The sequence below is a fragment of the Miniopterus schreibersii genome, assembly GCF_964146895.1.
Source record: "Miniopterus schreibersii genome assembly, chromosome: 20".
NCBI lineage: Eukaryota > Metazoa > Chordata > Mammalia > Chiroptera > Miniopteridae > Miniopterus > Miniopterus schreibersii.
The window spans coordinates 22,190,917-22,213,479 of NC_138122.1; the positions used below are offsets into that span (position 1 = coordinate 22,190,917).

Here is a 22,563-nt window from a genome sequence, read left to right on the forward strand (position 1 = left end):
ATGTGTTCATTGACTGTTATCAGTAAGGCTTCTGGTCAATGGTAGGCTATTAGTAGTTAAGTGTTGGGAGAGTCAAAAGTTATATGTAGATTTTCGAATGCATGGGTGCCCAACCCCATGCTGCTCAAAGGTCAACTGTAATTTCCATTTTAAATATCCTTCATAATCTGGCACCTGAAAAACCCTTCTCAAATCAGCCTGTATGTTCTGGGTCCATACAACCTATGGTTAACCACCGTCCTGGGCACTGCAGGCGCCACACCGTGTCCCTTCTACCAGTTCTGTGTTCCGTCCTGTACCTGTGTGTGCTCTGTGGCACCCGGCACCTTCTCGGGGCCTCCTCACTGAGAGCGTGAGCGCCTGAGAGGTTCCCCCCCCCCAATCAACCATTGCCAAGGACTGAGTGTGACAGTAGAAAGACCTCAGGGCGGGATGACACGGCTGATGCTCCAGAGCCCCCGCCCCCCAAACCGTGGGACCCCGCTGAGCTGCAGCTTTTCGGAGAGGTCCCCTCTTGCTTGGCCTCCCCCTTCCCTCTCCTGTCCCACTCACTCCCTCGCTGGCTTCTCCTGGAAGCGCTTCTTTGCATTTCTCCCCAAACGGTTCCACCGGGCTTCAAGAGGCGACAGGAGACTCAAGACCACGAACGTAAGTTTGGTCGACAGATGATATTTATTGGCAGAAGGGAACTTACGGGGACATTAGAAACACCAGAGGCGGCTCTGTTTGGCCCGAAGGATTCCATGTCCCCTTTACGTGTCCTCTGTCGCACCGGAGTCTTGGCAGCCTGGAGGTCTCCCGGTGCCCCTCACTCTCTTCAGGAGGTGACGATCTGTTCCACCCAGGCCCAAAGCTTGCCTTTTCATTCCCTCACACTTACGATGCTCAAGAGGTTCTATGTTAGGGCCATTTCCAAGGACTTCATGGGACTCGAGTCAGTGAATCAGAAAATACTAGGAGCAGGGTACTCCAATCTGATACCTGATTAATTCTGCTCCTAACAGATGAATTGCAGAACCAACATGGGTAAAGGAGAGTAGCACTGTCCTTTTGCAACAGTGGCTCTTGGTGGCCTTAACACTTGCGTTGGGGAATACATCTGGCTTGGCATTTGGAAAACCCTGCACTGGCCACTCTGCCTCCCTAGAGCAGAAGTGAAATCCTTCCACCAGAAAGGAGACCTCCAGGCAGGACTTTCCCTGGAGGGCAGGGGAAGAATAAATAAAACCCTATGCTAAAACATCCCCCCGCCACCCAGTGTCCCCAACATGTGACACTTTTTTTTTTTTAAGATTTTTTTTTTATTAGTTTTTAGAGAAAGAGGAAGGGAGAGGGAGAGAGAGGGAAACACCGATGTGAGAGCAAAACATCGATCTGTTGCCTCCTGCATGCCTCCCCACCAGGGATCAGTCAGCAACCGGGCATGTGCCCTGACCTGGAATCAAGCATGAGATGATTCCCAACCAACTGAGCCACACCAGCCAGGGCCACATGTGACGCTCTTTATAGTGTCAGAGGCATGGCTAGTTATTTGCAGACTGTCACAGAATTTTTGTGTGTGCGCGGGACCAGAGTAGCTAACGAAACCATCGGTGTATTCGCCAGCAATCAGCATCGTTAGTTCCCCCGGTTCCAGCAGATGACACACTAGGTTTCATCACCCTGGAGATGACTTCAAGGAGGTGAAGCAATTTCCCGAAGTCATGCAGAGTTTAGAAAATAAACTAACAAACAAAATAGAAACAGGCTCACAGACAGAGAACAGACTGACAGCTGTCAGAGGGGAGGGGGGTTGGGGGCTGGGTGAAAAAGGTGAAGGGATTAAGCTAAAAACAACAACTCATAGACACAGGCAAAAGCATGGTGATTACCAGAGGGAAAGGGGGGTGGGGGAGGTAGGAGAGGGTAGAGGGGAGGTAAATGGCGTTGGAAGACCTGACCTGGGGTGGTGAACACACGATACAATATACAGATGATGTGTTCTAAAATTGTACATCTGAAACCTGTATAATTTTATTAACCAATGTCACCCAATAAATTAAAAAAACACAAAATTAAATAAATAAAAAATCAGGATTCCAGGCCTGACTCCCAACAGACTGCTCTACCTGCTCCATCACATGCAGCAACTTTAATAAGTCTTCTCCAGCTCGTTTCTCGCGCCTCTCTGAGGGCATCTGCAGGCAGGGAGATCTTTGTGACAAAAACCAGTTGCAGAAGCTTGTGTCCCTTCCCTTTGGTTCTTCCTCAAGGCAGGGGGAACAAAGAAGCCGCGTCCACTGGGCTCCGTTTCCCTCCACTTTCCTTTCTGACTTGATCATCCAGACAAGTGGGATTGTAACATCGCGGCCATTGCCATAGAAACAGAGCTTGAAAGGTGCCACGCAACCCTGGAAGGGATGTCTTGCTGGGTACCAGGAAAGAGCCAGGGACATCATGGGAAAGGAAAGGTCCTGGTTCATAGCGCCCAGGGGCAAACGTCCTGAATCTCCTGGGGACGGGGTGGGTGCTAACGCTGGCTGGGGGCAAGGCGACAGCAAGGCTCCCACCATCTCCCCTGCGGCTTTCTTGCTAATCTGCTCACTAGCCACCTAGATTGCTTTTTCCAAAATGCCGCTGGCACCAGCCCATTGTGCTGAGGTCGATGGCAATGAGAATAGGTTTGTGAGAAGGGTAGGACACACAAGATTCCAGTGGCTCCTGTGTGATGACCTGTGCCACCTCCCAGACTGCAAAGCAGTGAGGGAAGGGGTTCCAATATAGAGATTAGTAGCTCTGACACAGGATCATAGGAACACGGATCGCCACTGTGCTCTCTGCCACCACCCTAGCTTGTGGACAAATCCACAACATGGACTGTCCCTTCTGCTCTGCAGGCTACCAGGGGACAGGTAATGTCCACAGAGGCTATTGAGGGAGGGGACAAGAACAGGAGGAAGAGAAGACAATACAGACGGGTGTGGAGACCCAGTGGTATCTGCATCCGGGCCAAAGCTGGCCTTTCTTGGTGCCCACACATGATTGAGCATCCCAGCCCAGAGCTCGGGGGAAAAAAGAAATTTCAGGACCAAGTCTTTCGGTGGACTCAACCACAACTAGGTTTCTGGAGGTAGGGTTCACCCTTAGCCTTCGCAACGCAGTCCAAATTAAATAAGCTATGCACCCGGGCCACCCTCGCGCATCCAAATCACCTCTTGTGGTTTTAAAAAACTCATCTGCTGGGCCCCGCGCCTGCACTGTCTGAGCAGAGGGTCAGCACAGTGGGTGAGTGCAGGCTCTGAAGCCACACGGGCCTGGGCTGGAAACTCAGCCCACCACGGCTAGCCGGGTGACCCTGCCATCATTACCACATCGAGTTCTGTGCCTCAGTCTCCTCAGCTGTCATCCAGGATGCCTGGCTCACTCTAGGTGGGGCCCGGCAAGATTTCACAACGATCCTAATCTGCAGACCTGGGCCCCTGCGGGCAGGCAGCAATCTCTAGGCCCCTCCCCAGTTTGCAGCATCAGGTACTTGGTTCCCTTAAGTTAAAATAACCAACAGGAGGGACTTTGCCTATTCCTGGTTCCTTGACTTGGAGGAGGTGGGAGACCTGCCTGGGCAGAGGCCGAGTCTGAGTTAGGAGGCTCCCCTATTTGTAGGGAAGGACACACGCACTATGCCACGGAACAAGAGATGAAGGTGCAGGTGGAGGGGACAGGGGCCTGGCTTCAGGGAAAGAGAGGGAGAAAGGCAGGAGGCAGGACATGAAGCGCTTGTGGCCAGTTTTCCAGGAAGTCCCCAGAGCTGGACCCGGCGACACTGACCCTCCGTCATCTCCCTGGGCGTGCTGGAGCTTCAGCCCTAATACACCTGGAAGTGTGCCGAGGTGGCCCCGTCCTTCCAGCAGCGCAGGGTGTCCACGGCGACGGAGCGGCAGAGCGGGCAGGTGCGCTCTCGATCCAGCCAGAGGCAGAGGCACTCCTCACAGAACACGTGCTGTGGGGACAGCAATCGGTGCCACCAGGATGCTTTACAGGGTGCCCACTAGCTGCCCACCTCGGTCCTAGGAGCTGGAGACTGAGCAGCGCACAAAACAAACAATTCCTGCCCTCCCAGAGCTTGCACTCTAGTTGGGGAGACAACCTTGCTCCTTGACTATCTCGCTGACAACTGGGATAAGTGCCATGAAGGGCTTTTCCCACAGGGATCTATGAGGCCGTATGGCCAGGAGCACTAACTAATCTTGAGAAACAGAATCAGGGAAGCCTTTATTAAAAAAGAAACATTAGATTCCTACATTCAACGCACTCGGGAATTAACAAGGCCCTTTCACTGGTGGAAGTCACCTCTGCTACTCCCAGCCCGGCTCATAGCAGCAAAGCAAGACTGAGACCTGTGCTCTGCCTGGCCACGCCTGTGGGCTCCAACCACCACTGGTGTGGCTCCTTGATCTGGGACAACAGTGTCTTATCCGACCCCTCCGAAGAATTCGAATCCAACTATGAGAAGGCGGCATGGTTCCAGGAGACAGACAAACAGCCTAAGGCTAGGAGAGATTGCCAGAAAGGAAGGAGGAAGCCTTCCACCTTGATACCACGTTCAAACACTCGCTGCTACTAAGAAGGAAATACAGATGGCTCGGAGGCATCTGAAAAGATGCTCATAATTAGGGAGATGCAAATTAAAACTGCACTGAGACGGCGTTTGTCACCTGTCAGATCGGCAAAGCTCAGAAAAGGCTCGAGAACGCAGCGAGTTGGCCAGGGAGGGAGCAAGGGGTCGCGGGGCGCCCGGCACTGGGAGCATAAGCAGGTAAGTAAATGATCGGTTGCTCAATGCCCATCGAGAAGAGAAAGGTTAAACAAACTGGGGTCTGTCCCAAAGACGGGGTGACAGGCAAATAAGGGGCAATTTCTTAAGACAGAGTTGCAAGTCCAAAAGGGAAGACGCAGGATGCAGCACGGGTGGAATATGCTACAACTTACGTCTTTTTGAAAAAGACATGTTCGTGTGTGTCTATATATGTTTACAAAGGATCTCGAGGAAGATAAAGGAAACTGGTCACAATAATGGTCTGTGTGGAGGTTGGGGGACTAGGGAGCCGGGGACGAGGGTAGGAGACCTGCCGCCACTTCCCTTTGTATATCTTTAAAACATATTTTAAAATAAAATATTTTATTTTGGAATAATTTTAGACTCACAGGAAAGTCACAAGGAGTACAGGAAGTCCTCATGCACCTCTCACGCAGTTTCCGTTTCCCCTAATGTTACCTGGTATCTCCACGGCGCACTTCGCAAAGCTAAGAGACCCCACTTGACCACTGACTAAACCCCGGGCTTGATTAGGATTTCATCAGACTGCTTTTCCTCCTCATGTCCTCTCTCTGTTCCAGAACCCAGCCTGGGTCCCACATGGCATTCAGCTGTCACGACTCCTCGCTCATGAATTCCTTAGTCTGAATCTTGGATCGTACAAACATATTCTCAATTTTAAAATATAGAAAATTAAAAAATGAAAACCAAACCTGCTATAATCTCCAAACAGCAAAAAAAAATAAAAAAAAATTTGCCGATGCCAGAAAGGACCCCACCTCCCGTCTTCTCACCCCTGGAAGGTGGTGGCGGTGGGGGAGCCATATGCTCTCAATTCCTCCTAGTCTGCAAGCTGTGCCTCCTCCCCAAAGCCTTTCCAACCTCCAGCTCATCGCTATCTGCCCCGTCCCCCGGGATGCTGCATGAATCTCTCTTACACAGCACTTATCACCGCCTGCCTTGTTTCATAGTTATTTATGTATATGTCTGTCTCCCCAGGGAGACTGCGAGCTTCCAGAGGAGGGGACAGGGTTTGTGTGCCCTCCGCCTCCCCTCCCTGGTGCCTGATAGGACGCTCGACTCAAGCGCATTTGCTGAATTGACATCTTAGCCCCTGATGTGGGGAGGAGGAGGGGGAGGGGACGGAGGGGGAGGAGAGGGGATACATTTAGGAAGTTAAAAGGGACTAACCAGTACTTATTGCTCTGGGTTGGTGACCCACAACTAATAATAATGAAAACAAATGGTAATAATGATGATGTTAATTATATAAGAGCAACTTTTATGGCTAAAAAATTCAAATTTAGCTCTTTGCAGAGATGTTCTCATTTAATCATAATACTAACTCTATGAGATAGGTATTATTGATACCCATTTTATAAATGAAAAATATTAAGGCTCAGGGAGATGGAGTGACCCACCCAGGGTCCAGAGCACTGCTGGGTTTCACAAATGGGATATTCTGACACTACACCATACTGACTTTTTCATTTTCGACACTGAAACTGAGGTTCAGAGAGGTGAAGTAACCTGCCCAAGGTAACCCAGCTGATGAGAGACACAGCTGAGATTTGAACCCAGATCAGACTGAATCCAGTCTGGACAACACTGTTCTCAAAGATCCATCTCAGAGCCCCAAGGTTTGGTCAAGGGACAGGCACTTGAGACTTGCATGGGGTGGCACCTGCCAGTCCCTCAGCCTCAGTCTCTGACGCCCCTGCCGGGCCCTGCTCACCTGGCACATAAGGATCAGAGGCTCCCGGAACTCGGCCTGGCAGATGGCACAGATATCACCAGCCTCCGTGCACTGCTGCCCAGTGGCCCGGACTCCGTAATTCTGTTTGTGGGAGGGGAGAGAGACAAACACAGCTGTGACCCCCACTGGAGCGATACCCTGAGAAGCATGACAAGAACTGTTTCTAGCTCCAGGCCCCTAGTTCCTGTGACTGGCCGGAGCCACAGAAAGCCGACTCACCTGAGAGGTGCAAAGGAGCTTCAGCGCTTTCCTAACTCCACCCACGCGGCCGCAGATGTCGAAGGACTGAAAGGAGAGCAGGGTGATGGTTGAAAAGCATCCAGGGACTGTACAGGATCTCTCTCGCCACTCCCGCACACCCTCCATTCCCCCCTTGTCTTTGCCTCTGAGCATTTTCATGGCACTTTGTCCCATCTGAAACCCCTCCTTCCCCCCAGTTCTGCTTGGCTTGGGTCTTCCTGCCTTACGCCAACAGCCTCCCCTGTACCAGGGCCAGGAGAGCAAATACATGGCATGCACTCTGCCTTTCTCCCTCCCAAGCCCAGGGCAGGCATTGCTAATCGATCACAGCACTCTTCATCGGAGCCCCGCCAGGGCCTGACACTCCAGTCAGCCCCTTGCAGTCGATCAGGGTCAGCAGGCAAGATAAGCCCCAGGGGCTGACACTGCATGGGCTGCTTGGCTAGTCCTGCTGGGAGGAAGGACAGAGAAGGAAAGAGACAGAGGGGGGATGTACTTATCCTGAGGGGGAAACTGATTTGTACTAATGATGAAAAGAGATGCCCCGCATACTGATTTGCAGAGTGGCGGCGTGGTCTGTGGGTCGGGAGGCAGGCGGCCTGGGTTTGACACTCATGCTGTTATCTCCAGCCTAGTGACCCTGGGCAAGTTACTTCTCTCTGAGCCTCAGTTTCCTCGCCTACAAAATGAGAGTAACGATGTTATGTACCTTGAAGGGTTGTTGTGAAGATTATGCAAAAGGCTAGCATATGGTGAGCTTTATGGACAAAAGAATTAGGGTGGATTTTACCATGAAAAACAGTGAAGTCCTGACACTGGCTGCAGTGCGGAGGAGCCTTAGAAACGTGACGCTCAGTGAGAGAAGCCAGACGCGCAAGGTCGCATACTGTTTGAGTCCATTTATATGAAGTGTCCAGAACAGGCAAATCCACACAGACAGAAAGAAGACTAGTGATTCCCAGGGACTGGGGCGGGGAGGGTGTTTGGGGTAATGAAAATGTCTTAGAACCAGGCAGGGGGGGTGGTGGTTGTGCAACATCGTTAATCTGCTACGGGTCACTGAATTTTGTGTTGTGTGAATTTTACCTCAATTTGAAAGAGAGCCCTGGCCGGTTTGGCTCAGTGGTTTGAGCGTCGGCCTGTGGACTGAAGGGTCCCAGGTTTGATTCCAGCCAAGGGCACGTACCTTGGTTGCAGGCTCGATCTCTGGCCCCAGGAGAGGCAACCAATGGATGTGTCTCTCTCACATTGGTGTTTCTCTCTCTCTCTCTCTCTCTCTCTCTCTCTCTCTCTCCCCCTTCCACTCTCTGAAAAGCAATGGAAAAAAATATCCTTGGGTGAGGGTTAAAAAAATAAATAAATAGAGAGAGAGATGAGGGTGTCATTCCAAGCTCTCCACTTGCCCCCCTGGGGCCCCCCAGGCCCAGCAAGTGAACGGGGCTTTCCGTCGGCCAGCCCTCCGCCTCCCACCCCCTCACCTTGCAGAGGCTGTAGAGGACCATCAGGACCCCTCCCAGAAAGTAGCTGTTGGAGGAATCGTCGCCCATGATGTATTTATACCACAGCTGGATGGGGACAAGCGATCGGAACAGCTGGCTCAACTCCTCGATGACCAGATAGAACTTTCCCTGCAACCACACAGAAAGCATCAATTATTATTAGCAGTAAAGACCCAAAGGACCCAGCCGAGGGGGCCCCCAGCCCGGGCAGTAATGACATTCCAGGTCACAGGCAGGCCATTAATCAGCTTTGGAAAGCACTCAGGCCCGCTCCTAATGGGCCTGAGATATGACCGGGGAGACGTGGCCCCTGCCCGCTGCCCTCACCCGCTGCCCACCAGCCCAGAAGATCAGAGCTCCGCGGATCACGTTTCAGGGAGGGAGAAACCAGACACCTTGGGCAGAGAGCTGGAGGGTGGGTCACTCCCTGGTGCCTGCTGTGGCTTTGAGGGCTCAAAGCCAAATATGGGGGCACAGCCCCTGCCCCTGCACACAGATCACCCTCATCTCTCGAGGGCTGACCCCAGGCATCACGGGACCACCCTCAGAGGCATGGGCAGGATGGACCACAGGATGCAGGTAAGGGCAGGCCAAGAGGTGGACAGGTAAAAGATATGTATTTTCCTTCCCAGCTCCATCATCTGCTGTCTCCAAGGAGACAGGATAATATCTGATGAAAGAGCATGGACTTGGGGACTCAGGGCCAGGTGTGAATCTTATCTTGCTGAATGTTCATGAGCCTCAGTTTCAGCATCTACTGGATGGGAGTCACAACTCCCACCTTATGGCGTTGCTCTGAGGATTAAAGGCAATAAACACGGAACACACCTAGCACTGTGCCAGGCACAGAGCGATGCTCAACAATTCTATTTCCCTTCCTCCCTTTGCCCTTGGACAAGGCCCCCAAGCTTTCAGTGGCCTGTGCTATAAAAAGGAGCTGAAAATCAACCCATCCCTGTCCTGTCTAATAAAGTTAAACTCGTATCTACTTATAACCCAGCAAATCCACTCCTAGGCGTGTACCCGAGAGAAATGAGAACATATGTCCACTTGTACGCTAATGGTCATAGCAGCTTTATCTGTAATATCCCCAAACTGGGAACAGCCTGAATGTCCATCAATGGGAGAGCGGATAAACAGACTGGTATATTAATACAACAGGATACCACTCAGCAATAAAAACGAACAAGTGGCGAACACACAACATGGATGAATGTCACAGACATTAGGTTGAACCAAAGGAGTTACAGGAGAGAGCATACTGTATAATTCTGACTTATAGGGAGTCCTAGAGTAGGCAGCACTAACCTGTAGTGATAGAAATCAGGTCAGTGGTTGCCTGGGCCGAGGCGGGGGAGACTGGCTACGAGGCGGCATCAAGGAACTTTGGGGAGTGATAGGAATATGTTATCTCCTGATTGGGACGGTGGTTACACAGATGTATACATCTGCCAGAAGAATATATGCTTCAAATCTGGGCATTTTACTGTATTTAAATTATACCTCAATAAACCTGATTGAAACAAATGAACAAACATAGAAACAAACAGCCCTGCCCCAGGCATGCATAGCCTTAAAGATGTAAACATTCTTTGCTCTAGCAATTCCACTTCTAGGAATTTATCCTAAGAAAATAATCGGAGATGTGTGCTAAGATGTGCCAATAGGACTGGCCAGTGTAGCATTCCGTGGAACAGTACAAACCAAAACCAGTTACAATCTAGACGGTCTGATTTTAGTAGAGATCTCTGATGGAAAGCCAACAGCCATTCATATATCATCCTCAAAAATAGGCACTTCACAGTGAAGAAACCCAGCACATAGCGCAGTTACCGAGAGGTCAAGGTTAACATCCCCAGTAATAAATCAACCTGACAACCTGAACCCCCTGATAGGATGCATGGGAAGGACACAGTATCCCTTCTGTGGTATTCTGGTCAAAGACTCATAACCTCAATAGAATCATGAGAAAACATGAGACAAATCCAAATTGAGGGACATTCTAAAGAATAAGTGTCCAGCCTCTTCCAAAGTGACAAGGTCACAAAAGACAAAGAGAAGACCAAGGGATTGTCAGATAGGAAACGATTAAGGAGACGTGATAAAATAAATGCAATGTGGGATCTTGGATTTGATCCTGGGCAAGTAAAAAGATGTGAGTGGGACAGTTGGCAAAATCTGAGTAAGGTCTCCTTATCTAAATTAGGTGCTCCTGTTACACCCTCAAACCACTCCTTTAGAGCACTTCTCACAATATTTAAAAATTATTTTTGTATCTGTCCCACTGGACCCTGAGCCCCACAAGCACAAAAATTATCTGGCTCCATCCTGGCCGTATCCCCAGCATCTAGTACATAGTAGGTGCTCATTTAGAAACTGGGGACCTCTGAAGCTAAAGATCCTACCCTCACTCCTCCCATCAACTTCCTAGAGTTTGCTGATGAAGGAGAGTTGGAACATCAAAGAGAGAATGTCTCTTTGTAAGCCAGCGCCAATGTCACAGAAAATAAAGGGAGTGACTGCCTGTGTAGCATCATGCTAAAGGTAGCAATTAGCTATGGGGCGGGGGGGCCACTTGGAGAGGGAGATAAAACCACCATGGGAAAACTGGGCATATCCCAGTGAAACCATCTCTCTCTAATTAAGCAGTTTTATAATTTCAGGTTTCTTAAGCATGTTATTTCTGACGACCACCAAACGGAACACGTGGTTTCTCCGGGGTGTCGGAGAACCAGCAAAGCGATCAGATGAGGGGCTGTCTGGCCTCCCTGGCACCCTTGAAGGGGGGACGGGCCTGGGGTACCGAGAGTCCTCTACCCTGGGATTCTGCTAAAGGGGGCGGGAGCAGTCAAGGCGGGAAGGCAGATTCTATTCTGACTTCCTCACTGCTGGGAGGCGGGGTGGGACACAAAGTGAGATGGGAAATGGGGAAACAGCAGAGGGCTGGCTCTGGAAGGGGGTGGTAAATGAGGAGAGTGTGATGCTGAGAAACAGACAAAATGAACAGAGAAGGAGAATTTCTGAGGACGTGCCTATGTGGGAAAGGTGATTTGAAGAACGGGGGTGAGCAGCAAGGGAGGGGAGACATAATCAGATCACGGTTAGCAGCGTAAATGGATAAAGAATGGAGAGACGGCGATGGATGAAATATTTTTTCTGCATCAAGATTAATAATGAATATTTACATAGCTTTGCCTGTTTATGAATCTCTTTCATATACATTTTCTCAGAAGCAGGGCAGCACAGTGGTTAAGGGCATAAGATTTGGGGCCCCACCTACTAAAACTGGTTGATTCTGGACAAAAATTTAACTGCTCTGAGCCTCAGTTTCCTCATCTGTAAATGGGACACACATACAAACACACATGTGCTGGCAAACCAGCTCTCTGGAAAACAACAAAAAAGGGCCATGATTTGTGTGATTGCCAATTTCTCTGGTGTAAATACTCCCACAAGGCCAATTTCAAGCTACCAAGGGTTTAACAACTGCTTGCAAGTTTTCTGAAAAATTTAACCATCGGCTCTCACAAGCCAGGGTAACCTGGCTCCAAAACACTAATCTTTTTAGTTATTGAAGTTATTGGCTTATTACAATTTTAACTAATACAAAGGGTTTGGCATCCAGTACGTGATCAATAAGTGTTTGTTGAATGAATGAATCAATGAATGAGGGAACTTTTGACTAGGTTTTCTACAGGTGTGGCTCATACAGAACCCTGATGCCAAAGGTGCTAGTAACCAAGGGTCTGCATATAAGAAAGTGTTTATAAAATGATGAGGCAAGGAGAGAGGAAGGGAGTTTGTCCAGTAACTGCTGGGTTGGGCACAAGAGCACAATGGGAGAGACATGCAATGCAGCAGGAAGCATTGTGGGTCCCAGTTCCTCCTCTTCCAAGCTGTAAGGCCCTGGAGTCTGAGCAAGTAAAATGATACAGAATATGGACTTTGGAGCCAGATGACCTGGGTTTGAATTCTGACTCTGTCTCTTACTGAGTGACCTGGGGCAAGTTACTTCACCTCTCTATACCTCAGTTTCCTGTTGGTAAAATTGGGATAATGCTCGTACCTACCTCACAGGGCTCCTAGAAGAACAAATTAGCTAATGCACGTAAAGTGCTGAGTTCAGTGCCTGACATGTGGGAAGGACTGCTGCCCCTGCTAGCAGCCTGACAAGTATAAAACATCTTACAGACAAAATAATGAATTACACTTGATTAAATAGGATGGCAGCGGACCAGGAAGGCGGAATGGAAAGGAATTGATTTTTATATGTGTAATGTGAAACAATAATAAAAGCGTGCAGTTTGAAGTCAGATAGCTAGGTGTGCATCCTTCCTAGCTGTGTGGTCTTGGGCAGGTGGTTCTCCCTCTCTGGGCCTCCGCGTTCTGTTTTGCGATGGGAGTGTTACCCAGTTCTGACATCCTGGGCCTCTGAGCGCTGGTGTAAGAACGATTGGCATAGGGGTCTGTATTAGTGTCTCTTTCAGTGGTGAGTGACGGAAAGCTAACATGAAACAGGTTACGTAAAGAACAGATGTGCTGGGTCCCAAAGTCGGAGACCCCGTTCTTTCTTGGGCCCTTTTACCAAACGGAATGGCAAGACTCCCAGGCCCTGCTGGAGTCCAGCCTCCAACCCTCGTAACCAAATTCACAGGCCAAGCACAGCCATGGAGTTCTATGATTGGTCGGGCCTGGTCACGTGGCCAGAGGGGTGGGCGGGGCGCCATAACTGACAGCGTCATCACAATCCCTGGGAGAGGGGGAGACAGCTCCCCCCCCCCCCAAGAAAAGGAAGCCGGAAAGTTGCTTTGAACCAAAGCACTAAAACAAAGGGAGTTGTCGCAGCAAAGCCCTCGGTTGCATACGCAGGAACTGCCTTCCAGCCTCCGGGGCGGGGGGGGGAGGGGGGTCCCTCTTTTGCTTTTCTTCCCCCCAGGACTGTTCCTTAGCTCCCACCTCCAAAGGGGACAGGGCCACACTTCTGGCTCCGAAATGGGCGGGCTGGGCAGGAGCAAGGGGCTGCAAACAAAGACTTGTTTTCCTGGGCAGGCGGCCTGCGGGTCTGTTAAGGATCGTAGGCTGCGCGGGGCACCGCAGCTGGCAGAGCCCCGCAGAACAGAACAGCTGGAGCTGCGACCTCGGCGGTGCTGGGCCCGTCCGCGGAGGGGCAGGCTGGCCAAGGGGGACCAGGAGGCGGGGAAAGAAGAAAGTCAGCTCTTTATTATTAAGCACCGACCAGGGCCAGGGGTTGCACAGCAGATGCTCCCCTGGTGGGGCAGCTGTGATCATTCCCATTTCTCAGGTGGGAAAGCTCCACAGAGGCATGGGAGGGAAGAATGGAGTGTGGGAGACCCAGGGACAGAGAACCGGGGTGGGCTCACAGTCTGGTGATGGGAGTTTCTCTGTGGGATGCCTGTGTGCTGCCCCCCCCGCCCCCCCACTCTGACGACGCTAGGAGATGGACACTGTTGCGAGCTCTCCAGTTTACAGGCAACAATAAGAGGCTCAAAGAGGCGAGGCAGGTGGTACAGGAGTTAAGTCCGGTCTGACTTCCCATCTTGTGCTTTGAGCCACCAGGAGGAACAGAGAAAGGGAGACTCTAGGAGAGAAAGTGAGATGTGGGGAGAGAGAAAGAAAAGATACAGGTGCGTGTTGGGGGAGGGAACTGAAGAGAGACGAGGAAATTCAGGATGGGTACCCTTGGCAGGGGCACCGACCAGAAACGCATCGACCTTCCAGGTACTAGAAACGTTCTGTACCTGCACCGCCCAATACAACAGCCACCTGTCCTGTTGCTGTTGAGTCCATGAAATGTGACTAAATCCGAATGGAGATGTGCTGAAAGTACAAAATACACAGGGACTTTCGAAGTCTTAGAAAAACAATAAAAAGGTAAAATCTCTCATGAAAACGTTTTATCTTGATTACACGTTGAAATGATAACACTTTGGACATACGGGGATAAATAAAACATAGTCTTAAAATTAATGCCACCTGTTCCTTTTCACTTGTTTCACGTGGCTACTAGAACATGTTCCATTGCCTGGGCATCCCGCATGATATTTCTGTTGGAGGGAGCTCATGACATCTTGAAACATACGGACATACATATGTAAAAATTCATCGATCTTGTATATTTATAATTAGAGCACTGCACAATATTATGTAATTTATATCTCAATATAAAAAATAAAAAAAAATAGCCCGGCCGGGCGTGGCTCAGCGGTTGAGCATGGACCTAGGATCCAGGCGATCAGGGTTGGATTCCTGGTCAGGGCACATGCCTGGGTTGCAGGCTAGCTGATCAATGACTCTCTCATCATTGACGTTTCTACTTCTCTCTCTCCCTTTCCCTTCCTCTCTTTGAGATCAATAAAGATATAAAAAAATAATCATAAAAAATAAAAAAAAAATAGCAAAGAGAAGGAACTGGGAAAGATAGAGGCTGAGAGTACGGCAGGTGGGGGCGGGGCCGGCGGGGGAGGGGGCGGGGCCAGAGGCAGGCGGCCGCTCGTTACCCGGCAACGGGCGCTGCCGATGACGTCACCGGCAGGCGGCGGCCATTAATCTCCCTCCGGGAGGTGCGGGCGGGCCGGGCTGCCTACCTCCACCTCCTCCTCCCCCTCCCCGGGGCCTGGATGAGATCACCGTGGCGGGCGGCCGGCTGTCCCCGCGCTCCCAACAAATCGACTCCTCGGCGAGCGCCGGCATCTCATGATCTCATGGCCCCGCGGGACGGCGCCGGCCGATGAGGTCACAGTCCCGCGCCCCGGCCGCCCTGCTCCGCGCGCCGCCGGCTCGGGGCGGGCCTCGGGAGGCCCCCACGCCGGGACCCAGCCTGCAGCCCGCGGCCCTGCCGCCTCCGAGGACCAACGACGTCGCCGGTTGTATAAGGCGACGGCGCCTTTTCCGTTCTTTGGACCTGTCCTCGTTCCCCGTCTAAGGCCGTGTGTCCAGCAGGGAGGGGCCGCCCCGGGTCCCCGGGACGGGGTCAGGAGCCGTGCGAGGTGACTCGCCTGCAGGACTTCACGGGCCCGCGGCGAAGGGAGAGCTGTTCTTAGCTGTCTTACCGACCGGGGAACCGAGGCTCCTGTCCAGGTTACCCAGCTAGGAAAGGCTGGAGCAAGGACTTGAACCAGACGGTTTGAATGGGCCCTTTGGGCCTTCCCCTTCCTCCCCCTGGCTGTACCCCACACCTCTGCACCTTTCTCCCAGGCCCTCCCTGCTCTGAGGGGATCCTTGAGAGTGGCCCATGCCTGTGGACCTTCCTCTTCGTCCCCCTGGCTGTACCCCACACCTCTGCACCTTTCTCCCAGCCCCTCCCTGCTCTGAGGGGATCCCCGAGAGCGGCCCATGCCTGGTGGGTGCCAACCATGCGCTGGGCACTTTATAGTCATAAAGTCAATGTTGCACATGACAGACCCGCCGGAGAGGGATGATGTGCATTCAGTTTGCAGATGAGAACAGGAGGCCCAGAGAGGTGAAGTGACTTGCAGAGCTGGGGTCGGACTGTCCGGCACAGCCTTTCTATTCCTTTATGCCACCTAATCCAGAAAAAGGTGAAGGCTTCCTGTTGACACCTGTCTGCTCTCTCCCTCCCCCAGGGCCAGCCATCAAAGGCAGTTAAAGAGGGGCCAGTGAGATCCTCTCAGAGACGGTTCAGAACCCACTTGCCAGCAGCAGGGTCCCCATCATTTACGAACCGCTCCTTCACACAGCCCCCTCGGCAGATCTCCAGCAACACACACGGCCAGGGCCGATAGGAAGGAAGGGAAATGACATTTACCGAGGGGCTGTGATGAGCTCGGCACTGAGTCCGGGCCTATGACCAAGGGCAAAGGTGTCGAGGGGTAATTCCCAGCTCCATTTTGTGGATGAGACACCTGAATTTATTTTAACCAAGGTCAGATGGCAAGGAAGGACGAGTGTCAGCTCAACTATCATTTCCACAGAGAAAGCCCTTCCCAGTTCCCTAGATGAGCCCTCCACCAATTGTTTTCCTTTCTGTATAGTGCTTACCGCAATTTGAAGTTTTATGCTTGTACGTTTATTTGTTTAACGGTGACCTCCCCAACTAAGTGGAAGCAGGGACCCTGTCAGTTTCACTCTCCACTGCATCCCCACGCCTATGCAGTGCTTGTCATATACAGTAGACACTGAAATATTTGGGGGAGTGAATTAGTGGCTCAGGCTGGTGGGCAGTGCTGATATTCAAACCCAGGTTTGTTTGAGCATGAAGCTTGGGTTTATTTCATACTTTCTAGGAAGTCTCAGCCTCTTGGTACCTGTGCCTTTCAGTAACATCCCTCTGGTGCTCACTCAGAGCCTATTTATCTTAAGTTTACTACGGTACTGACAAGCTTGATGTCCTGGTTTCCCAACCAGCAGTGTTTCTGCTCGGGAACAGAGAGGAAAGGGCAGGAGAGGAACTTGGTCACTAGATCACTAGGAAATTAGGTATGGGAGGGAGGAGGTTATACAAGCTTAGGCCTGCTCTGGTTTTTAATAATAGCTCAGCAAGGAAGGAAATGTAAAAACTACAAAAAGCGGACTCAAGGAAAATGAGGGAATGGAAACCACAAAATCTCTGTGGTTTCTTATGAGCAAAGAGAGGGAGGGAGATGGAGGGAACCCAGGAGGCATGCACAGGGAGCTCCTAAGGCACTATTAATTTTTTATTTTTTAAGCTGGGTATATGAGTACTTGTCATAATTTTTAATACCTCACATGTGTTATTAAAAAAAAGCCACAAGTTGAAAATTTGCTTGCCCACTTTTTAAATTGACCCCATGAGGCAGGGGGCAAATTAGTACCCCCGATTTGTATATGAGGCTGTTTCAGAGAAGTTCATCATTCTGACCAAGCTCACAAAACGAATAAGTGGCAGAGGTAGGATTTAAATCTAGGTCTGTCTGATGTCTGTGGATGATCCTGCCTTCCGATAACTGGATAATCAATTTTAAAGATCAGAGTCATGGAAAACCTGCCATCTTCTCCCTCCCACCCGCAATTTCCTATAAAGGTCCCCTCTCTGCTCTTCTAGCTTCTATGCCCAGGATGAGGAGGAGACCAGAAAGCATGCCAAAAGCTGGGACTGGCCTCTGGAGCTGTGGTCCCAGGGGACAGCTGACAAAGAGCCCTTGGGGCCGGGCTGAAGCCCTGAAGGTGGCACTAGGCTGTGAGGAGAAATCTGCCTCTCAACAGCAGCTGTCTAGTGCCCAATTTCACTGGCTGTGGCTCCTGTGATTTAAGAGCCTCCGCCCGATGAACAAGAAAGACCCAGGCCACGTGTCCCAGCAACATGTACATCAGGAGCTCCCTTATAAACAGGGCGCTGCTCCCCGGGACCCAGGAGAGGCCTAATTATAAGGTGTTGATGATTAAGCCTGAAGTGGCCTGGGACCCTGTTAGCTGCAGAAAGGTGGCCGCTTCCCTCTTTCCTAGTCCCAGGTGAATAGATGTGCTTACCCTGTCCTCATGTCAGCTACAATCTTGGGCACAAATGCTCTGGGCCACAACCGTCCAAGCCTACCTGTCTCCTAAAGCACTAGGGCTTAGGTGCAAAGGAGGGGGGGAGGCAGAGAGGGGCAAAAGGTGCCTCCTTTCCTGGTGGTCTAGAGCCCAGGACTTGGAACTAGACAGGGCCGCCACTTGTAGGTCTGTCTTTTTCCTGGGAGGGTGACTTTGCCCAAGTCACTCACCAGTCTGGGCCTCATTTTCCTCATCTGTAAAAGGGGGGTGTGGTAGCCTGAATAATGACCTCCCAATGCTGCCCACATCCCAATCCCCAGGGCCCGTGAATTCGTTACCTGGCACGGCACAAGGAATCCTGTGCATGTGCAGGTGTGATTAAGAAAAGGACTTTGAGATGGGGACGTCATCCTGCGTTATGTGGGTGGGACCAATGTAATCACAAGGGTCCTTGTCAGAGGGAGGCGGGAGGGTTGGAGTGAAGGAAGCAGAGGTTGTGGACATGCACTCTGAGGATGGACAAAGGGGCCACAAGCCAAGGAACGCTGGTGGCCTCCAGAAGCTGGAAAAGGCAAGGGAACAGGTTCTCCCCTAGAGCCTCCAGAAGGAACCATCCTGCTGACTTGGATGTAGGTGGTAAAAAAAAAAAAAAATACGGGTTGAATGAATGAATGGGTGGGCGGATAATGGAAAGCCAACTAGACAGCGGTTGGCATGCAGTATGTGTGCTGTAACAGACAATGTTGCAATGACAACATTATCGTCTTTATTCGCAGGGAACAGTGGGGGAAGGGTGGAGTCATACCTTTCAGGGCCCCCTTCCCTCTGCTCGCTTTTGGTTTTTCACTAAACAGTACGTCAGGGCCACCACTTATTGAGCTGCAGTGATTGGAAGGCTTCATCACAGGCATGGTCTTGGTTAATCCTCATGTCAGTAGGATTACTACCCCCGCTTCACAAATGACGAAACTGAGGCTTAGAGAAGTCTACTGACTCACCCAAGGTCCCACGGCTATTAGGTGGAGCAGCTGAGATGGAACCCGCTTGTTTGGCTCTAAGTCTAGTAAGACCCTCTAAGCTGACTGCACACAGCCTGCTTCGGATGACATGTGCCTGTGCAACACTGTTCTGAGCCCTACTATGTGCAATGCTCTGTGCTAGGGATAAGATGAAACATCAGTGACCTGGTTTCTGCTCTCGCCAAGCACGAAGTCTAAGGGGGGAAACAAGCCAGCACTCGCATAGCACGATGCACTAAAAACAGAAGTAACCCAGGGGCCATGGGAACATACAGGAGAGGCATCCAACCCCACGTGGACCAGGGTCAGGTCCAAGCTTCCCAGGGGAAGTGAGGTATAAACAGAGACCCGAGGGCAAGTAGGGGTCATCCAGACAGGGCCGGGGGCCAAGGGGCCGGAGGGCCAGGGGGCCAGGGTTCCCAGTGGAGGAAACAGCCACTGCTATGGCCTGGAGGTGACAGAACAAGAGCATGATGGGGGAAGAGGAGGGACCAAGAGAAGTTCAAAACATCTGGCAAGTGATGGACGGGATGTCAGGCTGGGAGGAGAGGCGAGGCCCAGGCCGGTGTTCAAAGACTTGCTTGCCTCCGAGTGGCCTCAAGATTATGAACAACCAGCAAAAACCCGGGGGGATGATGGTTTTCTCAGAGGCCTGGCTGCAGGCAGCCTCCGAGTGTCGGGACAAGTCTCTCCCGGTAACACCAAGCCCCGGGCACCTGCCGCAGCCTGGTCATGCCCAGGAGGGAACGGAGAGCACACCCCTCCCATTCTCTGCCACCGTGTGTCCCCGCCACCTCTGCTGCCATGGCTCACCAGGTATTTACGCAGGGCTGCAGTGTGCCAGGGACCGAGAAGGGCAGGGAGTAAGGCTCTCAGGCCCAGGGATCCCCTCTCTGTCCTGTCCTTGCTCTTTTGTGCGTCTCTTCCCCCACCTCTCTGGCAGCCTCTTAAAGGTAGGGAAGGTCTCATGGTCCCAGCAACGATTCAGCAGGCACCGAAAACCCCGTGCTGAGCCTTCTCCAGCCCTGACCTCGTTCGCTCCCCACTGGGGTCCTCCTTGACGCAGGTAAAATGACCTGTCAGTCCCCGCACAGATGTGGCAACGGAAGCTCGAAGCTGTGAACTCACGCACCTGAGGACACACAGCTAGTGGCAAAGCCAGATCCAAACCCAGACTGGCCAGGACCCAGCCCAGCGTGCAGGTAATTAGGAAGCGTAACATTAGTCTCCTCCTCTGGCCCATGCAAGGTCTGACCTTGGCCCTTCTGGGTCCCCAAAAGAAGAGAAGTCTGCCAAGCCTTAGTGGGCTCTCAGCCACTGAGCAACAGGGCCTGGTTTTTACCTCCGACCCTCAATCTGCAACCTCCAGCAGAGCCCTGACCCGTGAAGGTCCTGAGGAGAATGAACAGAACATATACAGTAATTTACCCCCGGGGGATACATGCCCAGGCCTGCAGTGGGTGCCTGGAACCGCGGGTAGTACCAAACCTGTGACATACATACATACATACGTATGATGAAGCTTAATTTATAAATCAGGCACAGTAAGAGTAACAACTAACATATTGTTACAATTATAACAATATATTGTAATCAGTTATGTAAACGTGGTCTCTGTCTGTCTCTGATATCTGGTAACTAAGATAGCTACTAAGTGACTAACGGGCAGGGGGACAGCTACAACATGGACACTGGACAAATGGATGATTCACGTCCCGGCTGGATGGAGCAGGACGGTTCAAGATTTCATCACGCTACTCAGAACGGTGCACAATTTAAAACTTATGAGTGGTTGACTTCTGGAATTTTCCATTTAATATTTTTGGAGCACAACTGAAACTGCAAAAAGTGAAACTATGGATAAGGGGGCAGGGGCTACTGTACACACACGGAGCCTCTACTACGTGTCAGGAAAGCACCTCCCTCTGCATTACCTGATATATTTTTCAGCTCATCTCCAATCTCCCCTAAAACTCTCAGAGGCAGACAGCATTACCTCTTTTACAGATGCAGAACCTGAAGCACAGAGCGGGGAGGTGACTGGCCAGAGGCAATACAGATGGAAACAGCAGAACTAGGGTTCAAACTGGGATCCACCTGCCTCCTGAGCCCAAGCTCTTCCTAATCAACTCTGGATCCTTCTGGACAAGCTGAAAGTTGAGAAATGTAAGCAGTGGACTCCCTTGGGCCAAATCTCGGTTCCAAGCCCCTTGCTTCCCCCCAGGGACAGAGGGACATCTGGGGGAAACATGAGACAGGACAGCCCCACCCACAGCAGTGGAAGCCAACGGAAAAGCTGCAGAGCAGCGGCCCAGCACAACTCCAGGCCCCCACTTGGGGGCAGGAGGTGAAGGGGACACCTTTGAGGCCACCTCAGGCAGCCTGGCTGCCTCTCTAATCATTCAGCTGGAGAAGAGCAAAATAATCACCGCTTAGCTGGCTAATGAGTCCCCATAGCACCAGAGTAGGGGATGCCATGCACCCCCCCAATGTGGCTGGGAAAGGTTGGGAATGGGTGGGCCTGAGAGCCAGGGACTGGGGTCCCCCTGCCTTGCCCTGTATGCAAATTCACACCAACCACTTACATGCACTTATCTGTTCCCCTGAGTCACTACATACCTACCAGGTGTCACTGTGCCTAAGCATGACACGGCAGCTGTCATCTTTGGAGCAGATGTTCAGCACTTGTCTGGAGGAATGCACATGCCAAACTGTTTCCCACTTCTGTGCTCTGGTCCTGCCTGTCCCCTCTCCCAGACATGCCCTTTTAGCTTTGCTTTGCCTGGCTAACTCCCACCCATCCTTTAAAACTCAGTCCCGAGGTCACTCTATCTAGGAAGACTTTGCTGGGGGGCTGAGTTAGGGGCTCCTTCTCTATTTTCCAAGAGGAACCCGGAGTTCCTGCTCCCATGGGCAGCTGCACTGGACTGTGAGCTCTGAGCTGGAAAGCTCTGGGTCTGGGTACCCCCACGCCTAGCAGGATGCCTGGCACTCTATTGTAGCCCAATAAATATTTGCAGAATGAATATAGGACTAGATTAAATCATGTGACCTGAGACTAGGAACTTTGGGGTCTTGGCTTCTTCATCTGTAGGTGACAAAGGTCTTTCTGGGTCTAATAGTCTGTGAACAAGAGGGCAGGGGTGCAGCCCAGCCTCTGAGGGACTGGAGAGGCCTCTGGAATGTCCAGAGTGGGCATTAATCATCATGGCTCGGCCCGTCAAGGCCAGGCCAGAGCCTTGTGAACTCCTCCAGCCTCCGCCAAGGGGGCCGGTGCTTACATTCAAGTGCTCTTCACCTGCAGGAACTGAAACAGACTCGGCCCCCTGAGCCAAAAGGGGACTTTGGAAGGATGCTGGCATATCTCAGGCTTCAGAGGAGCTCTGGACCGCCAGGCCAGCTCAGCCCGAGTGGAAGGACCTCTGCTCTTGACTAGAGCCTCTCCAGTTTTCACATGCACACAAACCTGATGACACTGCTCCCAGGTGCCCAACGACTGACTGAATGAATGCTCCAGCCTCTGTGTTCCTCGGTTCCTGGGAGCGGTTCCAGGTGCCTGCCCAGGGTTATCAGTGATGCACAGGGAAGTAGGGACACCGAGAACAGCCATGGCCCTGGCCCCGGTCCTGCCCTATCCAGTTATTCCCAGAGAAGGGCAGGCGTTGGGATGGGGCGGCCACCCTGAGAGGGGTGGACTGCAGCTGGGGTGGAGCGGGGGCCAGCTCTCTCCACTGTGACCATCTGAGCTGGTGAAAGGTCTCATCTTTCAACCTGGAAAGTGATTTG

At 51.7% G+C, this 22,563-nt stretch overlaps 1 protein-coding gene across 2 annotated transcripts in view; it reads right to left on the reverse strand.

Moving 5' to 3' along the window:
• Positions 1-750: 750 nt before the first annotated feature.
• The window catches only part of RNFT2 (ring finger protein, transmembrane 2), a 42,071-nt gene continuing 20,258 nt past the window's right edge, over positions 751-22,563 (reverse strand). For both annotated transcript variants that reach the window (XM_081122687.1, XM_081122686.1), the window contains exons 8-11: positions 8,267-8,416; positions 6,768-6,833; positions 6,528-6,629; positions 751-3,976 (exon numbers count right to left, since the gene is read on the reverse strand). In XM_081122687.1, the coding sequence (XP_080978813.1) occupies positions 3,842-3,976; positions 6,528-6,629; positions 6,768-6,833; positions 8,267-8,416 (453 nt within the window). In that variant the 3' untranslated portion in view covers positions 751-3,841. The remainder of the gene's footprint in view (positions 3,977-6,527; positions 6,630-6,767; positions 6,834-8,266; positions 8,417-22,563) is intronic.